General features: G+C 32.0%; 1 protein-coding gene across 1 annotated transcript in view; it reads left to right on the top strand.

The window, feature by feature from the left end:
* Positions 1–5212: 5212 nt before the first annotated feature.
* LOC139526330 (putative ankyrin repeat protein RF_0381) overlaps positions 5213–17427 on the top strand; it is an 86489-nt gene continuing 74274 nt past the window's right edge. The window contains exons 1-3 of the mRNA XM_071321463.1: positions 5213–5299; positions 8526–8627; positions 9426–9530. Of these exons, the coding sequence (XP_071177564.1) occupies positions 5213–5299; positions 8526–8627; positions 9426–9530 (294 nt within the window). The remainder of the gene's footprint in view (positions 5300–8525; positions 8628–9425; positions 9531–17427) is intronic.

The raw sequence follows: 17427 nt of genomic DNA, 5'->3' as shown, positions 1-17427 counted from the left end.
CCTCAGTGTGATTTTTGCTCTATCGACTAATGAATTTTTAAACAGCGCTGTACTTATGTTGCCTTTATTTGTTATAACAGATAAATCATACACAGTAGAGAATATAGGTCTTTAGATTTAGGTCCTTGCTTTAAGACCTTGAAATTGAGGTCAAGGTTAAAATTAAAATCAACGTTCTACATTTCATTGTTTGTTGTATATCATTATTAGTAAATAATAAAGTCAAATCTGTCCTAAGTCAGGAATTTGATGTACAGTAGTTGTCATTAGTTGATGTAGTTCATACGTGTTTCTCATTTCTCATTATTATATAGATAAGACTCATGGTTTTTCCGTTTGATTGGTGTTACATGACTAATTTTTTCGGGCCCTTTATAGCTTGCTGATCGGTGTGAGCCAAGGCTCCGTGTTAAAGGCCGTACCTTCCCCTATAATCGTTTACTTTTATAAATTGTTATTTGGATAGAGAGTTGTCTCATTGGCACTCATACCACATATTCCTATATCTATATAGTGTATTTACCATTGGTCAGCAGACTTTGACTTAAAAAGAATTTAAATAGAAGTAACCTTTTGTTACCAGGAAGCTGTTATTTTTTCATTATTTTTAAGCGACAACAACGTTATATTTTTAAAATCAGTGTAAAAAGTAAAATCACAAAAATACTGAACTTAGAGGAAGATCAATTGGGAAAGTCCATAAAGTAATGTTTAAATTTTACCAAATCTAAAATCAGAAGTACCTACCATTCTCCCTTATTGTGTATCAAAAGTATATAGAAACCATATTTGTTTCATAAAAAAACAATGTACATTTAGCTGTATTTTTGACACCAGAATTGACATTTAAAACTGGAGGTAAACATTTTCAATCAAAATATGTGCATTTTGTGGTGGTAAGACCTTAAATTGTTCTCTGCACAATTCGTTTTTAATACATTTGTTTTTCTTTGATACTGGAAATTCAGAAATTATCGCGTGCATTTATCATTGCGATTTTATCGGTTTAGACTGAAATACAATTTTGATTTTTTCGATTTTGACAAATTTCATAATTAAAATTTATATAAAAAAGAAATGCGAAAAAAGAAAGTTTAAATCATTGCGATTATAACCCCCCTGTCACCTTTTTCGCATTAATTAAAACAAAGCAATAATTTCTGAATTTACAGTCTATATGGATGTTTCCTCAAACATCGAACTCGGACATTTTTCTGCCTATTCCAAATCAGGTTCCTCTGGCCTTTGTTAATCTTGTATGGTTCGTTTTTAAATTCTGGTTCATATATCTGTTTAGGAGTTTAGTGTGACCTCCATTTTCTCAGAACTAGTTATCATTATTGTTCAAAACCAGCTAAAGCTAACCACCAGGTCAGGGATTTTTATCGCTGTGTATAAGACCCGTTGGTAGCTTGGGATATTTTCTGCTTGTTTCTTTTGTCTTTGTGACACAATCCACATGATCAATGTTTCCACTCTCAATTTTATTCAAAATGTTATTAAGCGATATTCATTGTTGTCGACAATTTCATATACAAATTTTTACATGTTGTTTAGTTGCAACATATCTATAAAAAGTAAAATAACAAAAATAATGAACTCCGAGAAAAATTCAAAACGGAAAGTCCCAATTCAAATGGCAAAATCAAATAATAACACACATTACACGAATGGTCAACAACTGTCATATTCGTGATTTGGTTCAGACACACTCAAATGTAGAAAATGGTGGTCTGAACTTGGTTTAATAGTACTTAACCTCTCTCTTGTACGACAGTCGCATAAAATTCCATTATATTGACAACGATGCATAAACAAAACAAAGACACACTTGGGGTACAGCAGCAACGCGAATACCACCAAAATATTGGGGTGCCCAGAAGTTTAAGCAGAACCTACTCCACGTCTGGCACCCGACGTGTTGCTCATGTTATAACAAAGACAGTAAATAATCTAATTTAGTAGTTCACATTCGTGAAATGGTAACGGGACAAAGGTTTTTTTTCAGAATCAGTGAATTCATCTCAACCATTTCAACATAACCAAACATCAAAAATCTTCTTAAGTTGTATTTTTTGTAGAAGAAAGTAGACATTCGTTTTCAAATATTTATTCTGAATCAATTGCTAGATTTATCTATGGCATTTAAATAATAAAGAAACTGATCATACTCATTGACTCATTATTGCATATTCAAATTTTGATCTCTAACATAAACGAATGAAGGACACGGGAATGCACATATGTTAATTATATTCTTTCGCGACAATTACAGTTATATCAATAAAAGAACATGTATATATTACAGAAACACTTGCAAATCCTATATTTCTCAACAGTTGGACTCTATTATCTTCTAGTAGTTTTTGCATATGTTTATCTTATAAACAAAAATGTGAAATGTAAGTTTTGCATTATAATCACAGGTGAGAGGGCCTTGATGGATTGTTTTTTTCCAATAGTTCATTAACTGTATCATGTACTTGTCAATTGGTTTTTAATTCTGCCGTGGCAACATTGATTAGCTTGAATATACAGTTTATAATAATACAGGATGGTCTTGAGTTAATGATTTCAGTATTTGACACTGTATCATATCATTACTTTTGCAGTTTTCCGTAGATTGGTATTCTTACTATTATTTTCCTTATGGTCGTTAGACTCCTGACATGACTATGTATATGATGATACAGCTTTAGTGTTTTAGATTTTTTGGCTTCCCGATTGTGCTGAATCTAAAGGTTTGACTCGGATGCATGCTATTTGTATAGCGGGCTTTGATTTGTGTGCCTCGTAGCAATAGTTTACTTAAATCAAACTGTATTGTTTTAAGGTGTGATTATGAACTTCTATTAAGTATCTCCTCAAGACGCTTGTTTTGTGTTGATATCATTGCTAGTTGTGACTGTGTGTTTGTCATGATCTAAAACAAATAGTTGATATAATGTATGTATACTATATATGCTGCTAGATCCCAATTATTGTCACGTCAAACAATTTAGGTTGTTTTGATTGATCAAGCAACACTATCCATATACTGGAACTATATATAATTGTCATGTAAATGGGAGTTTGATCGAGCTATAAACCACATTAACGCCAGCATTTTCTTTTAAAATTGCCTATACCAAGTCAAGAATATGTCAGTTTCTGTCAGGTCCTTCCATTGGTTTTGACAGTTTTTAAGACTTCACCATTCTGATTTCACCTTTGAGGTCATCGTTAGTACATTATTGTATCTAACAATCATGAAGCATATTTTCACGGACACTTAAGATCTCAATTATCTATATTGGTTTTTGCAAAATACTGCCTATTTACAATAACCCATGGAACAATTCAAGCAGACAAAGGTCTGTATTTGTTTGTTATGTCTTGTAATGGTATAGGTTGTCGGAAATATTGTTCCTATTTTTACGTAATTGGTTGAATAAATACTTTACACATCTGCGGTTTTTAATAGTTGCTATTGTCAGATTGTTTTACAATGTTTGTGAATGAACCTGTAGGAAACAGAAAGAACAACCGACTTTCTGGAAAACTAGCAATGTTTATCAATTGAAAAGGGATTCGAATACATATCACCATGAGCATATTGTGTGTACAAAATTTATTAATTATGTACCGAAGTTATTATTTAATCAAGTAGTACAATTGCTTAATCGTTTGACACACCTAATAAACAGACAAAAATGATATTCACATATCCTGATACATGTTAAAACAAGTAAATGTGATATGATTGCTTACGAAACAACTTTCAAATACGTCACAAATGACGTTTATGTAAGAACTTGTCTGTTTCTGTTATATACTTTTGACAACGTTAACTATTTCTTGTCCTATTTCGATTGCCTAATTGTAACCTCTTTCTTCAAATCTGCCCGTTATGATACACATTGTTATACTACAAGTGCGATACAACTAAAAATGATATTGTTGTGTATTTGTTTGTTGAGTTTGACGCCACGGACAATAATGACCATTTTTGTTGGTGAAGTATGAAAAAACACACGGAACAACTGAACTCCTAGGAAAAAAACAACCTTTGTTAATTGATTGGGGTACGAATACACATCACTATGAGAACGTTTAATATACATTTTTTTCTCAGTTTTATGACACTTCCTTAAAAGAGGGACGAAATATACCAAAGGGATAGTCAAACTTATAAATCAAATCAAATAAACTGACAATGCCATGGCAAAAAATGAAAAGAACAAACAACCAACAATACACATGACACAACATAGAAAACTAAAGAAACACGAACCCCACCAAAACTAGGGGTGGTCTCATGTTCTCCCGAAGGGTAAACAGACACTGCTCCAGATGTGGCACCCGTCATGTTGCTTATGTTATAACAAATCCGGTTAATAGTCTAATGCGGTAGTCACATTTATGTAAGGGAAGGGGATTGTAGTTACGACTTAAGGAACATATCCGATATCATTTGTGAAACGGTTATTCCATAACGGTCAACCAACTCGTGATGGCGTCCGTAAAATTAAGCTATTAGTGGTGAATTCATTAACATAGTTAAATTATTATTAGAAAGAGAAGATATAGACTAAGTACATAATGTCGTTCTGTACATTGTTAAATCTTCAATCAAAACCAAATAAGAAGAGAGCTGTTATTTTGTTTAAATATACAAATAGTAAAAAAAAAAAAACGGTATGAATAGATTGGTCGAGTAATTGCTCAATCGTTTGAGAAATCGAATAAAAAAAAATGTTTAAATTACAAATATCCTGATACACATTAAAAAAGTAAATGTGATATCATTGTCAATAAAACAACTTTCAACTACATCACTAATGACATAAGAAGCTTGTGATACAATTTACTATGAAAATTTACTATACATCTTGTGCATACAAATTGGTACCGTTAATGTTATTAGTACTACTGCATCGATGCCTCTGCTTGTGGACTGTTAGTCCTCGAGGGTATCACCACCCAGTAGCTAGTACTCCGGTACTGGCATGAAAATACGGATTTTTTGTGTTAATCAATTTGCTGTTACAAAATATAAAAAAAAATATTATAAATTAAGGAATGTATCTCCCTCGTGCAAAGCTCTGATTCCTTTCACGGATTTGGCCATACTTTTTGGAACTTTTGGATTATAACTCTTCGTCTTTTTTATAAGCTTTGGGTTTTACATATTTTGGCAACGAGCATCACTGAAGAGACATGTATTGTCGAAATGCGCATCTGGTGCAGACAAATTGGTGCCTCTCCTGGTGGACTGTTAGTCTCCGTGGGTATCACCAGGCCAGTAGCCAGTACTCCGGTACTGGCATGAAAATACGGATTTTTTGTTTTATTAAATTTGCTGTTACAAAATATTAAAAATTATTATAAATTAATGAATGTATCTCTCTCATTCAAAGCTCTGATTCCTTTCACGGATTTGGCTATACTTATTGGAACTTTTGGATTATAGCTCTTCATCTTTTTTATAAGCTTTGGATTTTACATATTTCGACCACAAGCATCACTGAAGAGACATGTATTGTCAAAATGCGCATCAGGAGCAGATAAATTGGTACCGTTAATGGTATTACTACCACTCGGTCGATGCATCTGCTGGTGGACTGTTAGTCTCCGTGGGTATCACCAGGCCAGCAGCCAGTACTCCGGTACTGGCATGAAAATACGGATTTCTTGTGTTATTGATTTTGCTGTTACAAAATATTAAAAAAAAAATATAAACTAATGAATGTATCTCCCTCATGCAAAGCTCTGATTCCTTTCACGGATTTGGATATACTTTTTGGAACTTTTGGATTATACCTCTTCATCTTTTATATATGCTTTGGGTTTTACATATTTTGGCCACGAGCATCACTGAAGAGACAAGTATTGTCGAATTGCGCATCTGGTGCAGAAAAATTGGTACCGTTAATGTTGTTTTGATACAATTTACCATAATATGGCTGTGTAGTTGTTGGTTCCGTTTGAGGCCACGAACAATAATGACTATACCAAGGTTACTAAGGTTTTGTTGGTGGGTGAAGCTGAAATAAACACACAGAACAACAGAACTTCTGGAAAACAGGCAACTTATGTCAATATTGGTAAACGGAATTTGAATACAGATCACAATGAACGTGTTCTATGTAGACACGTTATTACCTTAATCTTGATTAACAGTTTCAACAAAATACCCAATTTTTACACTGGTATTTACTGGTTACTTGCTTTGGTAACTATGTAACCTTAATGTTCCAAAATATTTTATAAGACCATCACAAAAGAAAAGAATGATGCTTTTAGACACCCAACATACATGTTTATGACTCAGAAAAATGAAAGTGCATTAAAATGCAGGGTTAATTTTCTACAACTGTCAAATTCAAGGGAATCTTTGTTGATGCCTACTTTCGTATACAACCGGATATGACGTACCATGATTTGGTGGTATTACACCTATAAAACAGCATATATTAATTAATTAACATTTTCAAAGTTCAATACAAGTTTGCTAAATATGCCTTTACTTATATGTAAAGACTGTCAATGCCTCTGAAGTTATTTTAGAACTTTAAGGGTTAAAATGTAGACACCACTTCTTCATACCACATCTTCTTTTTTAACCATACAAAAAATATTGAACACTCGATATAAAGTAAATACATGCAGGAGAAAGCTATCTCTAGGTGTGATTTGGATTTTGACTATTGCAACAAGTATATCAAATTAACCCACGTATCCCGTATACAATTCAGACTTTGTGAAAAAGTAAAATCACAAAAATACTGAACTCCGCGGAAAATGCAAGACGAAAAGTCCCTAACCAAATGTCAAAATCAAATGATAAAACACATCAAACGAATGGAAAACAAACGTTATTGGTGTCTTAGCAAAACACTAATAAGCCATTCTCTCAAAAAGTTCCTCAAAACGTACCACGTATCACAAACAATACAGGATGGACTTGAGGTGTTGTTTTTAGGGTTGACGTTGTGTATCATGTAATTACTTTTGCAGTTTTCCGTTTATTTGTATTCTTACTATTATGTCCCTTATGCTCAAGTGACTCTTGACGTGACTATGAATATGTTGATACGGATTTCGTGTTGCATATGTTGTGGTTTTCCTGAATATACTAAATCTAGAGGGGTGACTCGACACATGACAATTGCATAGCGAAACTTGATTTTTGTTCTTCGTATTTCTATTTTATTTTAATCAAACTGTATGTCGCGTTGTTTTATGTTTTATTATGATTTACTATTAACTATCATGTACAGACGCTCGTTGTATGTTGACGTCTTTGCTAGTTTTAAATGTTAGTTTGTCATGATTTAAAAAAAAGGTTGATATAATGTAGGTATACTATATATGCAGCTGGATCCCAATTAATGTCACGTCAAACAATTTTGATTGTTTTGATTGATCAAGCAACATTATCAATATAATTGAACTATATATAATTGTCATATAATGTGGGGATTGAGCGAGCTATACACCACATAAACGCCAACATTTTCTTTAAAAATTGCATATACCAAGTCAAGAACATATGTCATTGTAAACCAGTGAAGTTGATCACCTCGTCTTATTGTATCTACAGCAGACTCTTTTGGTTTCCGGATTATGTAAATATAAATGAAAGTAAACATGTAACCTTCATATCGAAGTTGATATTATCAGAGTTTAATCATGTATATGTGATGAACTTTAACTTAGAAAAGTAAAATAACAACAGTACAAAGTATATCATTAAGGTTCGTACTTCAAACAGATGTATGTATAAGCTTTTAACATGTTAACATTTCTATTCATGTTATGTACTTTTAAACATACACATAGCTGTCGAAAATAGAAAAAAAATAGAAATGACAATAGTCCAAATGTTACAGGGAAATACAAGTTCAATATTTGCCTTTCAAATATTCGGCTTGAAGAGTTCTTGATGAAGGTAAATTCTGAAATTCGTTTCGGAACATTTACATTTAGACGGTATCGCTTTCCTTTTTTTTTCTTACTGTACATACAGTTTTAAATATAATTGAGTTAAACAAGAAAGTGATGTTAAAGTAAATACCAAGTCTTATCTTTATTAATATAAGATGTGATATGATAGCCAGTGCTACAACTTTCAACTACGTTACACATGTCGTGGATGTTAGCAGTTTGGTTGCTTTTGCAGCAACATTTTAACAAATTTAACTATATCTTATTTCGATTGCCTTGACTCCGACCTATTTCTTGAAATCTGTCCGTAATGCAACCAACTGTTATACTATGAGTGTTATACAACTTACCATTATATTGCTGGTTGCATGGAGTACACAAACAGAACAAACTATTTTCTGTTATATTCAATGGGATTCGAATACACAGTTTATTAACAGTCTCAGCAAAAAATGCGATTAAGAAAAACTATTTTGAAATTCACCGATCTCAAATTGATGGCCAATGTTTTGTTTTGTACTTTAATCATTTGTATGACAGGGTTTGTTTTATAAGTCTGTATGATAATATGAACATTGTTAACTTTTTATTTTAAGTATGGTGAAACTCCCTTACACGCAGCTGTTAAAGGTGGATTCATCAACGTAGTTAAATTGTTATTAGAAAGAAGAAATATAGATCCGAATAAAGAAAATGAGGTAATTGATGACGTTCTTTATAGGATAGTCCAACTTTGTAAAATCGTCCATTAAACCAAAATAAGAATAAAACTAATAATGTTTTATTGAAATATACAAACTCCCATAAGATATGAATACATTAGTCAAGTAGTACAATTGCTAAATGATTTTAGACTTCCAATAAAAAGAAAAAAAAACGATATCTAAATTACACATATCCTGATACATATGAAAGAAAGTATATGTGATATGATTGCTTACCAAACAACTTTCAACTACGTCACAAATGACGTAAATGTAAGCAGCTTGTCTGTTTCTGTTATATAATTTTGACAACTTTAACTATTTCTTGTCCTATTTTGATTGCCTTTATTGTAACCTCTTTCTTCCAATCTGTCCGTAATGATACCAACTGTTATTCTACAAGTGTGATACAACTTACAATGATATTGTTGTGTATTTGTTTGTTGTGTTTGACGCCATGAACAATAATGGCCATACATGTACCAAGGCACTCAGGTTTTTGTTTGTGGGGGATTGGGGAAAACACACAGAACGATTGAATTTCTGGAAAAAAGACAACCTTTGTCACTGATATTTCGATTTGAATACAGATCACTATGAACATGTTTCATTTAAACAGATAATTAACATAAACCTCATTTACAGTTTTCACAAAATTACGATTCACAAAAATCAGTTTGAAATTCATTGATATGTATTCAAATGTAACTTTTTTGTACTGTACTTATTTGTATGGATGGTTTTTGTTAACTTTTATATGATGCCATGTACCTTGCAATCTTTTCATTTTAGTATAATGGTGATACTCCCTTACATTCAGCTGCTAGGTATGGACATCTCGACATAGTACAATTGTTATTAGAAAGGGCAGATATAGATCCAAATAAAGAAACTAAGGTACGTGATGACGTTTTGTACACATTGTGATTTTTTGTTGAATCTTTTATCAAAATCAATGTTAACATAATGTTGCAATACTCATCTCAGCGAAGTACTCTAATCTTAAGAGTGAAAAAACGTTATGTATCTAGAATATTCGAAATGCCAAAACATACGTATACCCAAATCATTGAGATTTTATAGGAATCAAAGATAAATAATCATTTAAGAATCGTTGTCTTAGTTTAAGTTTATTTGTTATTCCAAATGCACAGACACATTAAAACAAGGCTTTATCATTAATAAACGCATGTATATACAGCTACTACTTTTTTTTTAATAAAGTCTGAAGATGGGAATCTTTGCGGATCGTCGACAAGATGTAGAATTTTTAAAAACAATGGTTTTAATTAAATGCACTATCAACTTAATATATGATTCCGATCGTAATACATTCCCTGATGAATAATCAACGGTTTTCTAACACGATGGAAACAAATGTCGTTTTTCTTTGTATCATTTAAAGCTTCATAGATTAATTTTGTGTTTTTATTGTCCCAGTTTGAATAAAACAAAGGAATTTTGCTAAATTCATTTTCAAATAAAAAAGTTTTAACTTGTTCACCAATAATATATATATTTTGTGTGTTTTATTTATCGAATGTCTAACCTGAATTTTTATTGTTTCTTCGACTATCACATATATTATTCTAACAAAACAATGACATAGGTGATTTATTGTTTTATATTTTCAAAATGCCATTTATATTACCTAGTTGTCCTTATTTAACTTAATAATCCAATGCTTTTGTAAACCTGATTAGATTAGATTTTATGATATTAGTGAGCCCAAAATGAATTTTAGTTTATTTCAAAAACTGAACAACATATGATTATAAAAATAACAAAATGGAAGTATGAAAAGTCAGAAGCAACATCAATGTTTATCACGCACATTCACTAGGAATGTAGCGTCACAGTGTGGAAATAGGACAGTATTATTCAAAATCAATATCTCGTTCATGCTTTATGTGCATCGATGACGATTGTTATTGATTTCGCATTCCATTTAGTATCTTTAGATTTTGCCATTTTGGAATCGCATTTCATTTCCTAATCAGTGCATTTTCAAATTCTTTTTAATTGTGTGTGAAAATCACCGGGATTTTTATGGATGTGTCGGTTCAACAGATCCCATACATGTTTGATCGGATTGAGGTCTTGGTATCAACTTTGTCAATCCTTTGCAGTTCGAATTTGTCTGTATCTATGTATTACCCTCCAAACTGTTGAACTATTCAAATTTAATGACCTGCGACGTCGGCAACACTGATTTCGGCATCAACCATCCCAGTAGATCTTTGGCGGTCATTTTTGGGAAGGACTGGTTGACGCCCTATGCAATATTTTTAAAACAAAAAAATTTCAAATATCGTTTTCAAAGAACTGGTAAACAACGTAAAACATCGATTATACGTACAAAGTTTAAAAGAAAATAAAAAATATTGCTAAAGTTTTATGCTCAATATAATTTGAATTTTAGTTTTATACCCACAGACTTGTATTAATTTTAGAAGTGCCTTAACAGAAAGTTGATAAACTAGGGTTATGGCAAAGAACTTCGCGTTTCTTTTTGTAAAAAAAAATCCATCGGCAGGTACCAAACCTTATTGATAGATATTCCGTATCAACTGTTCAAATGATACGTGATAATCATAAGGTAAAAAACAAACCAGGTACTGACGTTATTCATCATCTAAAGTACCACATATTTTGTTGATTGTTTAGTTTCTAGTCTAGATATTTTTTGGGGTGTAAACACATTCAATTGTTCTCTTAACAATTGTTTTCAATTGGATAAAAGTCCCTTTTCGTTGAGATTTGTTCTCATTGTTATTTTTCTTCTTCCTCCATATTTGTTTGCTGCAGAGTTTTTTTTTGTTTCGAAATATGTCGATTAGATATTTTACATATGACATCGAACAGTTATTGGTGTTTTTTTTTTCTCTCTGAATGATCAAAAAGTTTTCTTTATACGAGTTATCTTCCCGAACACGGTTTTACTTGTTATTACTACTTTTTTGAAATCGTAAAAGAAACAGAGAAAAATTATTATTTCTTATTGCTCGTTATATCTTCAAGATGTTGTTCTCATTGGTTCAAAGCAAAAAACAGACTCAATATATGAAGTTATTTCCCTTCTGTATTTTGTATGAGGAACATGCATTTGTAACTGGTAATCAACAAGTGATAGAGTCCTGGGGTCTTCTGATTTTGGTTTTTTGGTTCATTCAAAATATGATAATGTCAATTTTAGTTGAAAGGGTACATTGAAAATCCATGGTAGTTTGATCCCTCTTATGTTCCAAATGTTTGATGTTGATATTTCTAGTAACACATATAGTAAAGGTCTTTAAGTTTAAGGTCGTTGCTTTGTGACCGTAAACCAGTAGTGAAAATTTTAGGAATCAGAAGTGCCTACTCATCTCCCTTATTTTAGCAAAAGTATATAACATCTATAAATTTTTGGAATCATTGTACATTTAACTACCATCTGGCAGCATAATTGACATTTTAAACTTGAAGTGAATATTGTCCTACCAAAATATGTACAGTGGGTTGGAAAGACTGGCAATTGTTTTCTGAACAAATAGTTTTTAATTATAATTATTTTTTATCGATATTTTGTTCTTCAGCAGTATTGTTTCAAAATTGATCATTTAAGTATTTGCTATGATATCGACCAGTTTATAAGCTTTTAAAAATTACACTGTTTAACCGAACACTTTACTTTGTGAGACTTATTTCTCTGAACACTGATTGTTTTTGTGCAGACTACTCATTTGTAACCGTAAAAGATTACGACAAATTTACTTTACCAAATTGCTTTTTTTATCGATCCAACGCATTTTGCCGAAATAAGGGATAGCATTTGTAACCCGTGAACCATGGGTGATAGGGTCTTTAATTTCAGGTCCTTGTTTCACCAAAATGAAAATAAGTTCGAAGAAGGGGGTCAATGTCAAGTGTTTTTTTTTGGTTTTTTTTTTTTTTTTTGTTTTTTTTTTTTATCTATTTTGGCTTATCATCACTTATCATAAGATACCATACAAGATAGCGACAAATTATGTTTTCTTAATTGTATGTTTGGACGTATCGTTAGATATATACAAAGGTTACGTTGACATTTAATTGGAGTTGTCTCCACCTTTTTTTGCTGAGTGTTGCTGCTTAATCTTCCATCACAAGCTTTGGAATTTTGCAACAACATAAAGACTTTTGATTTTTCTACGCTTTATACTACTTTTCCCCATACGCAGTTAAAAGATCAACTCCATCATCTCATTAAACAAAGCTATTTCTATAAAAATGGAATCGTAGATACAAATTTCTTGTTTTTGGGTTATAATAATTTATATTCTTAAAGAACCACAATGAATCAACCAGAAAATATATTGAAGATGATATTATCAAAATACTGGACTATTTGATCGACAGCATATTTGTTGAGTTTGGAGGATTCATATTTCAACAGACAATCGTTATTCCAATGGGTACTAATTGTGCTCCCCTACTAGCCGATTTGATTTTGTACTCGTATGAAGCAGAATTCATTCAAACACTTCTAAAAGACAAACAGAAAAAGCACCTTGCTAAATTCTTTAATTTCACTTTCCTATATGTTGATGATGTCCTATCATTGAATAACCAATATTTCAGCCAGTACTTGCATTTCATATATCCCAGTGAAAATGGAATTAGGGATACTACTGATACTAGAAGGACTGCTTCATACCTTGATATTTTCCTCAATATTAACACATTGGACGATGGATGACTTCACACGAAAATCTATGATAAACGGGACGATTTCAACTTCCCAATTATCAATTTACCATTGATCAGCAGTAACATACCCTCTGCCCCTTCGTATGGTGTTAACATATCTCAATTGATACGTTATGCTCGTGCATGTTCACACTATACGGACTGCATATACAGGAGCGTGCTCATAACGCAGAAACTGCACCAACAAAATTATGAGGAGGACAGATTAAAAATGACACTCCATAAATTGCACGGCCACCATCACGAATTGGTTGATCCATACGATGTATCTTTGTCCAATCTAACTATGGACATTTTTACCGCGTGTTAGATTGTGGTTTGTCATTACGTCGTCTGATCTTTTTATTACCGAACGTGACTTATCACCGAATGTGACTGTTTTGCTGAGTGCAAATTCGTATAACTACTTACTACAATTAAATATTAATTATTATTATAATTTTCACTGTTATTGATATAAGTAAGATAAGTCATACAGATCTAATTTTGCATTTCAAATTATTTCTTGATTTTCGGAACACGTTTTAGAAATTTATATATGACGTCATGTCACTTTGGGCGTTGCAATGACTATGGCTAACACGGCTGTGATTGTCATGTATTCGTTTTTAGTCTTTAGCTAGTCAACACTTCAGTTTTATCATGAATATCTATTATATAGTCATTTTACAAAATTTGCTGTTTGTAAAACTATGTATAATTCTTGATAATACTGATGTTTTGTTTTCCCGGTCGGATAACCCTGCCCTCACAACTTTTTGAAACTCTTGATCCTCGGCGATATTTAGCTTTGTAGTTGTTATGGCTTTCAAACTTTTTTCATCTGAGCATAGTTTTGTGGGGACGTAGCACGTCTCGCGTATAAACATATTTTTTAACCTGTTACCTTTTGATGGCTATTATTCGTTTGTTTCCCTGTCCTATATTTTCTCCCATTTATTTATTGTAGCCCTGTCGTGTAAAGTTGTCATTTTAATGTTATAATTAACACTGCCTTTAAAGCGGGAGGTTTGGCATGTCCGAAAAACAGGTTCAACCAACATTTTTTTCATAAAATGCCCTGTAGCAAGTCAGGAAAATGGCCATTGTTAAACTATAGTTCGTTTCTGAGTGTTTTACATTTCGGTGTTGAGTCTCTGTTGTGACGTAGATCTCTTATATTTGATACATTTCCCTCAGTTTTAGTTTGTAACCTGGATGTGTTTTTTTTCTCTATCGATTAATGAATTTTGAACAGCGGTATACTACTGTTGCCTTTATTTGTTATAACAGATAAATCATACACAGCATATAATTCAGGTCTTTTGATTAACATCCTTGCTTTAAGACCTTGAAATTGAGGTCAAGGTTAAAATCAAAATCAACGTTCTACATTTCATTCTTTGTTGTATATCATTATTGGTACATGATAAAGTCAAACCTGTCCTAAGTCAGGAATTTGATGTACAGTAGTTGTCATTTGTTGATTTAGTTCATACGTGTTTCTCGTTTCTCATTATTATAAAGAAGAGGGACAAAAGATACCAAAGGAACAGTCAAACTCATAAATCTAAAACAAACTGACAACGCCATGGCTAAAAATGAAAAAGACAAACAAACAACAGCACACATGACACAACATAGAAAACTAAAGAATAATCAACACGAACCCTACCAAAAAACTATATAGATTAGACTCATAGGTTTTCCTAATTGACTAATTTTGGGGTCCTTTATAGCTTGCTGATCGGTGTGAGTCAAGGCTACGTGTTGAAGGCCGTACCTTCACCTATAATCGTTTACTTTTATAAATTGTTATTTGGGTTGAGAGTTGTCTCATTGGCATTCATACCACATCTTCCTATTTCTATAAAGTTTATTTACCATGGGTCAGCAGTCTTTGACTTAAAAAGAAATTAACCGGAAGCAACCTTTAGAAACCAGGAAGTTGTTGTTTTTTTCACTATTTTTAAGTTACAAGAACGTTATATTTTTAAGATCAGTGTAAAGTAAGGTTTAAATTTTACCAAACCTAAAATCAGAAGTACCTACCATTCTCCCTTATTTTTTATCAAAAGTATGTAGAAATCATATTTGTTTCATAAAATAGACAACGTGCATCTAGCTGTATTTTTTTTACACCAGAATTGACATTTTAAACGGGAAGTTAACATTTTCGATCAAAATATGTGTGCTTTATGTAGTGGTAAGACCTTCAGTTGTTCTCTTCACTATTCGTTTTTAATACATTTTTTTCTTTGATACTGGAAATTCAGAAATTATCGCGTGTATTTATAATTGCAATTTTATCGTTTTAGATTGAAATACAATTTTGATTTTTGCGGTTTTGACAAAATTCATAATTAAAATTTATATAAAAAAATGCGAGTTTAAATCATTGCGATTATAACCCTGTCAGATTTTTCGCAGTAATTTAAACATAGCAAAAATGTCTGAATTTACAGTATTTCATTCTATATATGGAAGTTTCCTCTGTTACCTATCAAAACATCGAACTCGGACATTTTTCTGCCTGTTCCAAATCAGGTTTCTCTGGTCTTTGTTAATCTTGAATGAATCTTTTTTAAAATCTGGTTCATTTATCTGTTTTGGGATAAGTGTGACGTCCATTTTAGCTGAACCAGTTATCATTATTGTTAAGAACCAGCTAAAGCATACCACCAGGTAAGGAATTTTATCGCTGTGAATAAGACCAGTTGGTTGCTTGGGCTCTTTTCTGTTTTTTTTTTTTGTTTTTTTGTATTTTTGACACAATCCACGTTTCCACTATCTATTTTATTCAAAAAGTTTTTAAGCGTTATTCATTGTTGTCGACAATTTCATATACCAATTTTAACATGTTGTTTAATTGCAACATATCGATAAAAAGTAAAATAACACAAATACTGAACTCCGAGGAAAATTCAAAAACTGAAAGACCCTATTCAAATGGCAAAACAAATAATAAAACACATGACATGAATGATCAACAACTGTCATATTCTTGACTTGGTACAGGCACACTCAAATGTAGAAAATGGTGGTCTAAACATGCTTTTATAGTACTTAAACTCTCACTTGTACGACAGTAGCATAAAATTCCATTATATTGACAACGATGCGTAAACAAAACAAAGACACAAAAGCGGTACAACAGCAACACGAATACCACCAAAATCTCCGGCTGTTCCAGAAGTGTAAGCAGAACTTCTCCACATCTGGCACCCGACGTGTTGCTCATGTTATTACAAAGACAGTAAACAATCTAATTCGGTACGTTACATTCGTGAAAAAGGTAACGGGACAAAGATTTGTTCTCTGAATCAGTGAATATATATCAACCTTTGTGAACATACACCAACATGAAAAATCTTCGTAACTTGTATTTTGTGTAGAAGAAAGTAGACATTCGTTTTCAATGAATGAGTTGCTAGATTCATCTATGGCATTTAAATCATGTAAATAATAAAGATCATACGCATTGACTCCATAATGCATGTGAAAATATTGATCTCTAACATAAATAAACTTCTCCACATCTGGCACCCGACGTGTTGCTCATGTTATTACAAAGACAGTAAACAATCTAATTCGGTACGTTACATTCGTGAAAAAGGTAACGGGACAAAGATTTGTTCTCTGAATCAGTGAATATATATCAACCTTTGTGAACATACACTAACATGAAAAATCTTCGTAAGTTGTATTTTGTGTAGAAGAAAGTAGACAGTCGTTTTCAATGAATGAGTTGCTAGATTCATCTATGGCATTTAAATCATGTAAATAATAAAGATCATACGCATTGACTCCATAATGCATGTTAAAATATTGATCTCTAACATAAATGAACGAAGGACACGGGAATGTACATATGTTAATTATATTCTTTCGCGACAATTACAGTTATTTCAATAAAAGAACATGTCTATATTACAGAGACACTTGCAAATCCTATATTTCTCAATAGTTGGACTCTATTATTTTCTAGTTAGTAGTTTATGCATATGTTTATCTTATAAACAAAAATGTGAAATGTAAGTTTTACACTATAATCAAAGGTGAAAGAGGGCCTTGGTGGATTTGTTAT

The sequence above is a fragment of the Mytilus edulis genome, chromosome 6, assembly GCF_963676685.1.
Source record: "Mytilus edulis chromosome 6, xbMytEdul2.2, whole genome shotgun sequence".
NCBI lineage: Eukaryota > Metazoa > Mollusca > Bivalvia > Mytilida > Mytilidae > Mytilus > Mytilus edulis.
The sequence above is the reverse complement of the archived record's forward strand: the minus strand, read 5'-3'. Positions and strand labels throughout refer to the sequence as shown.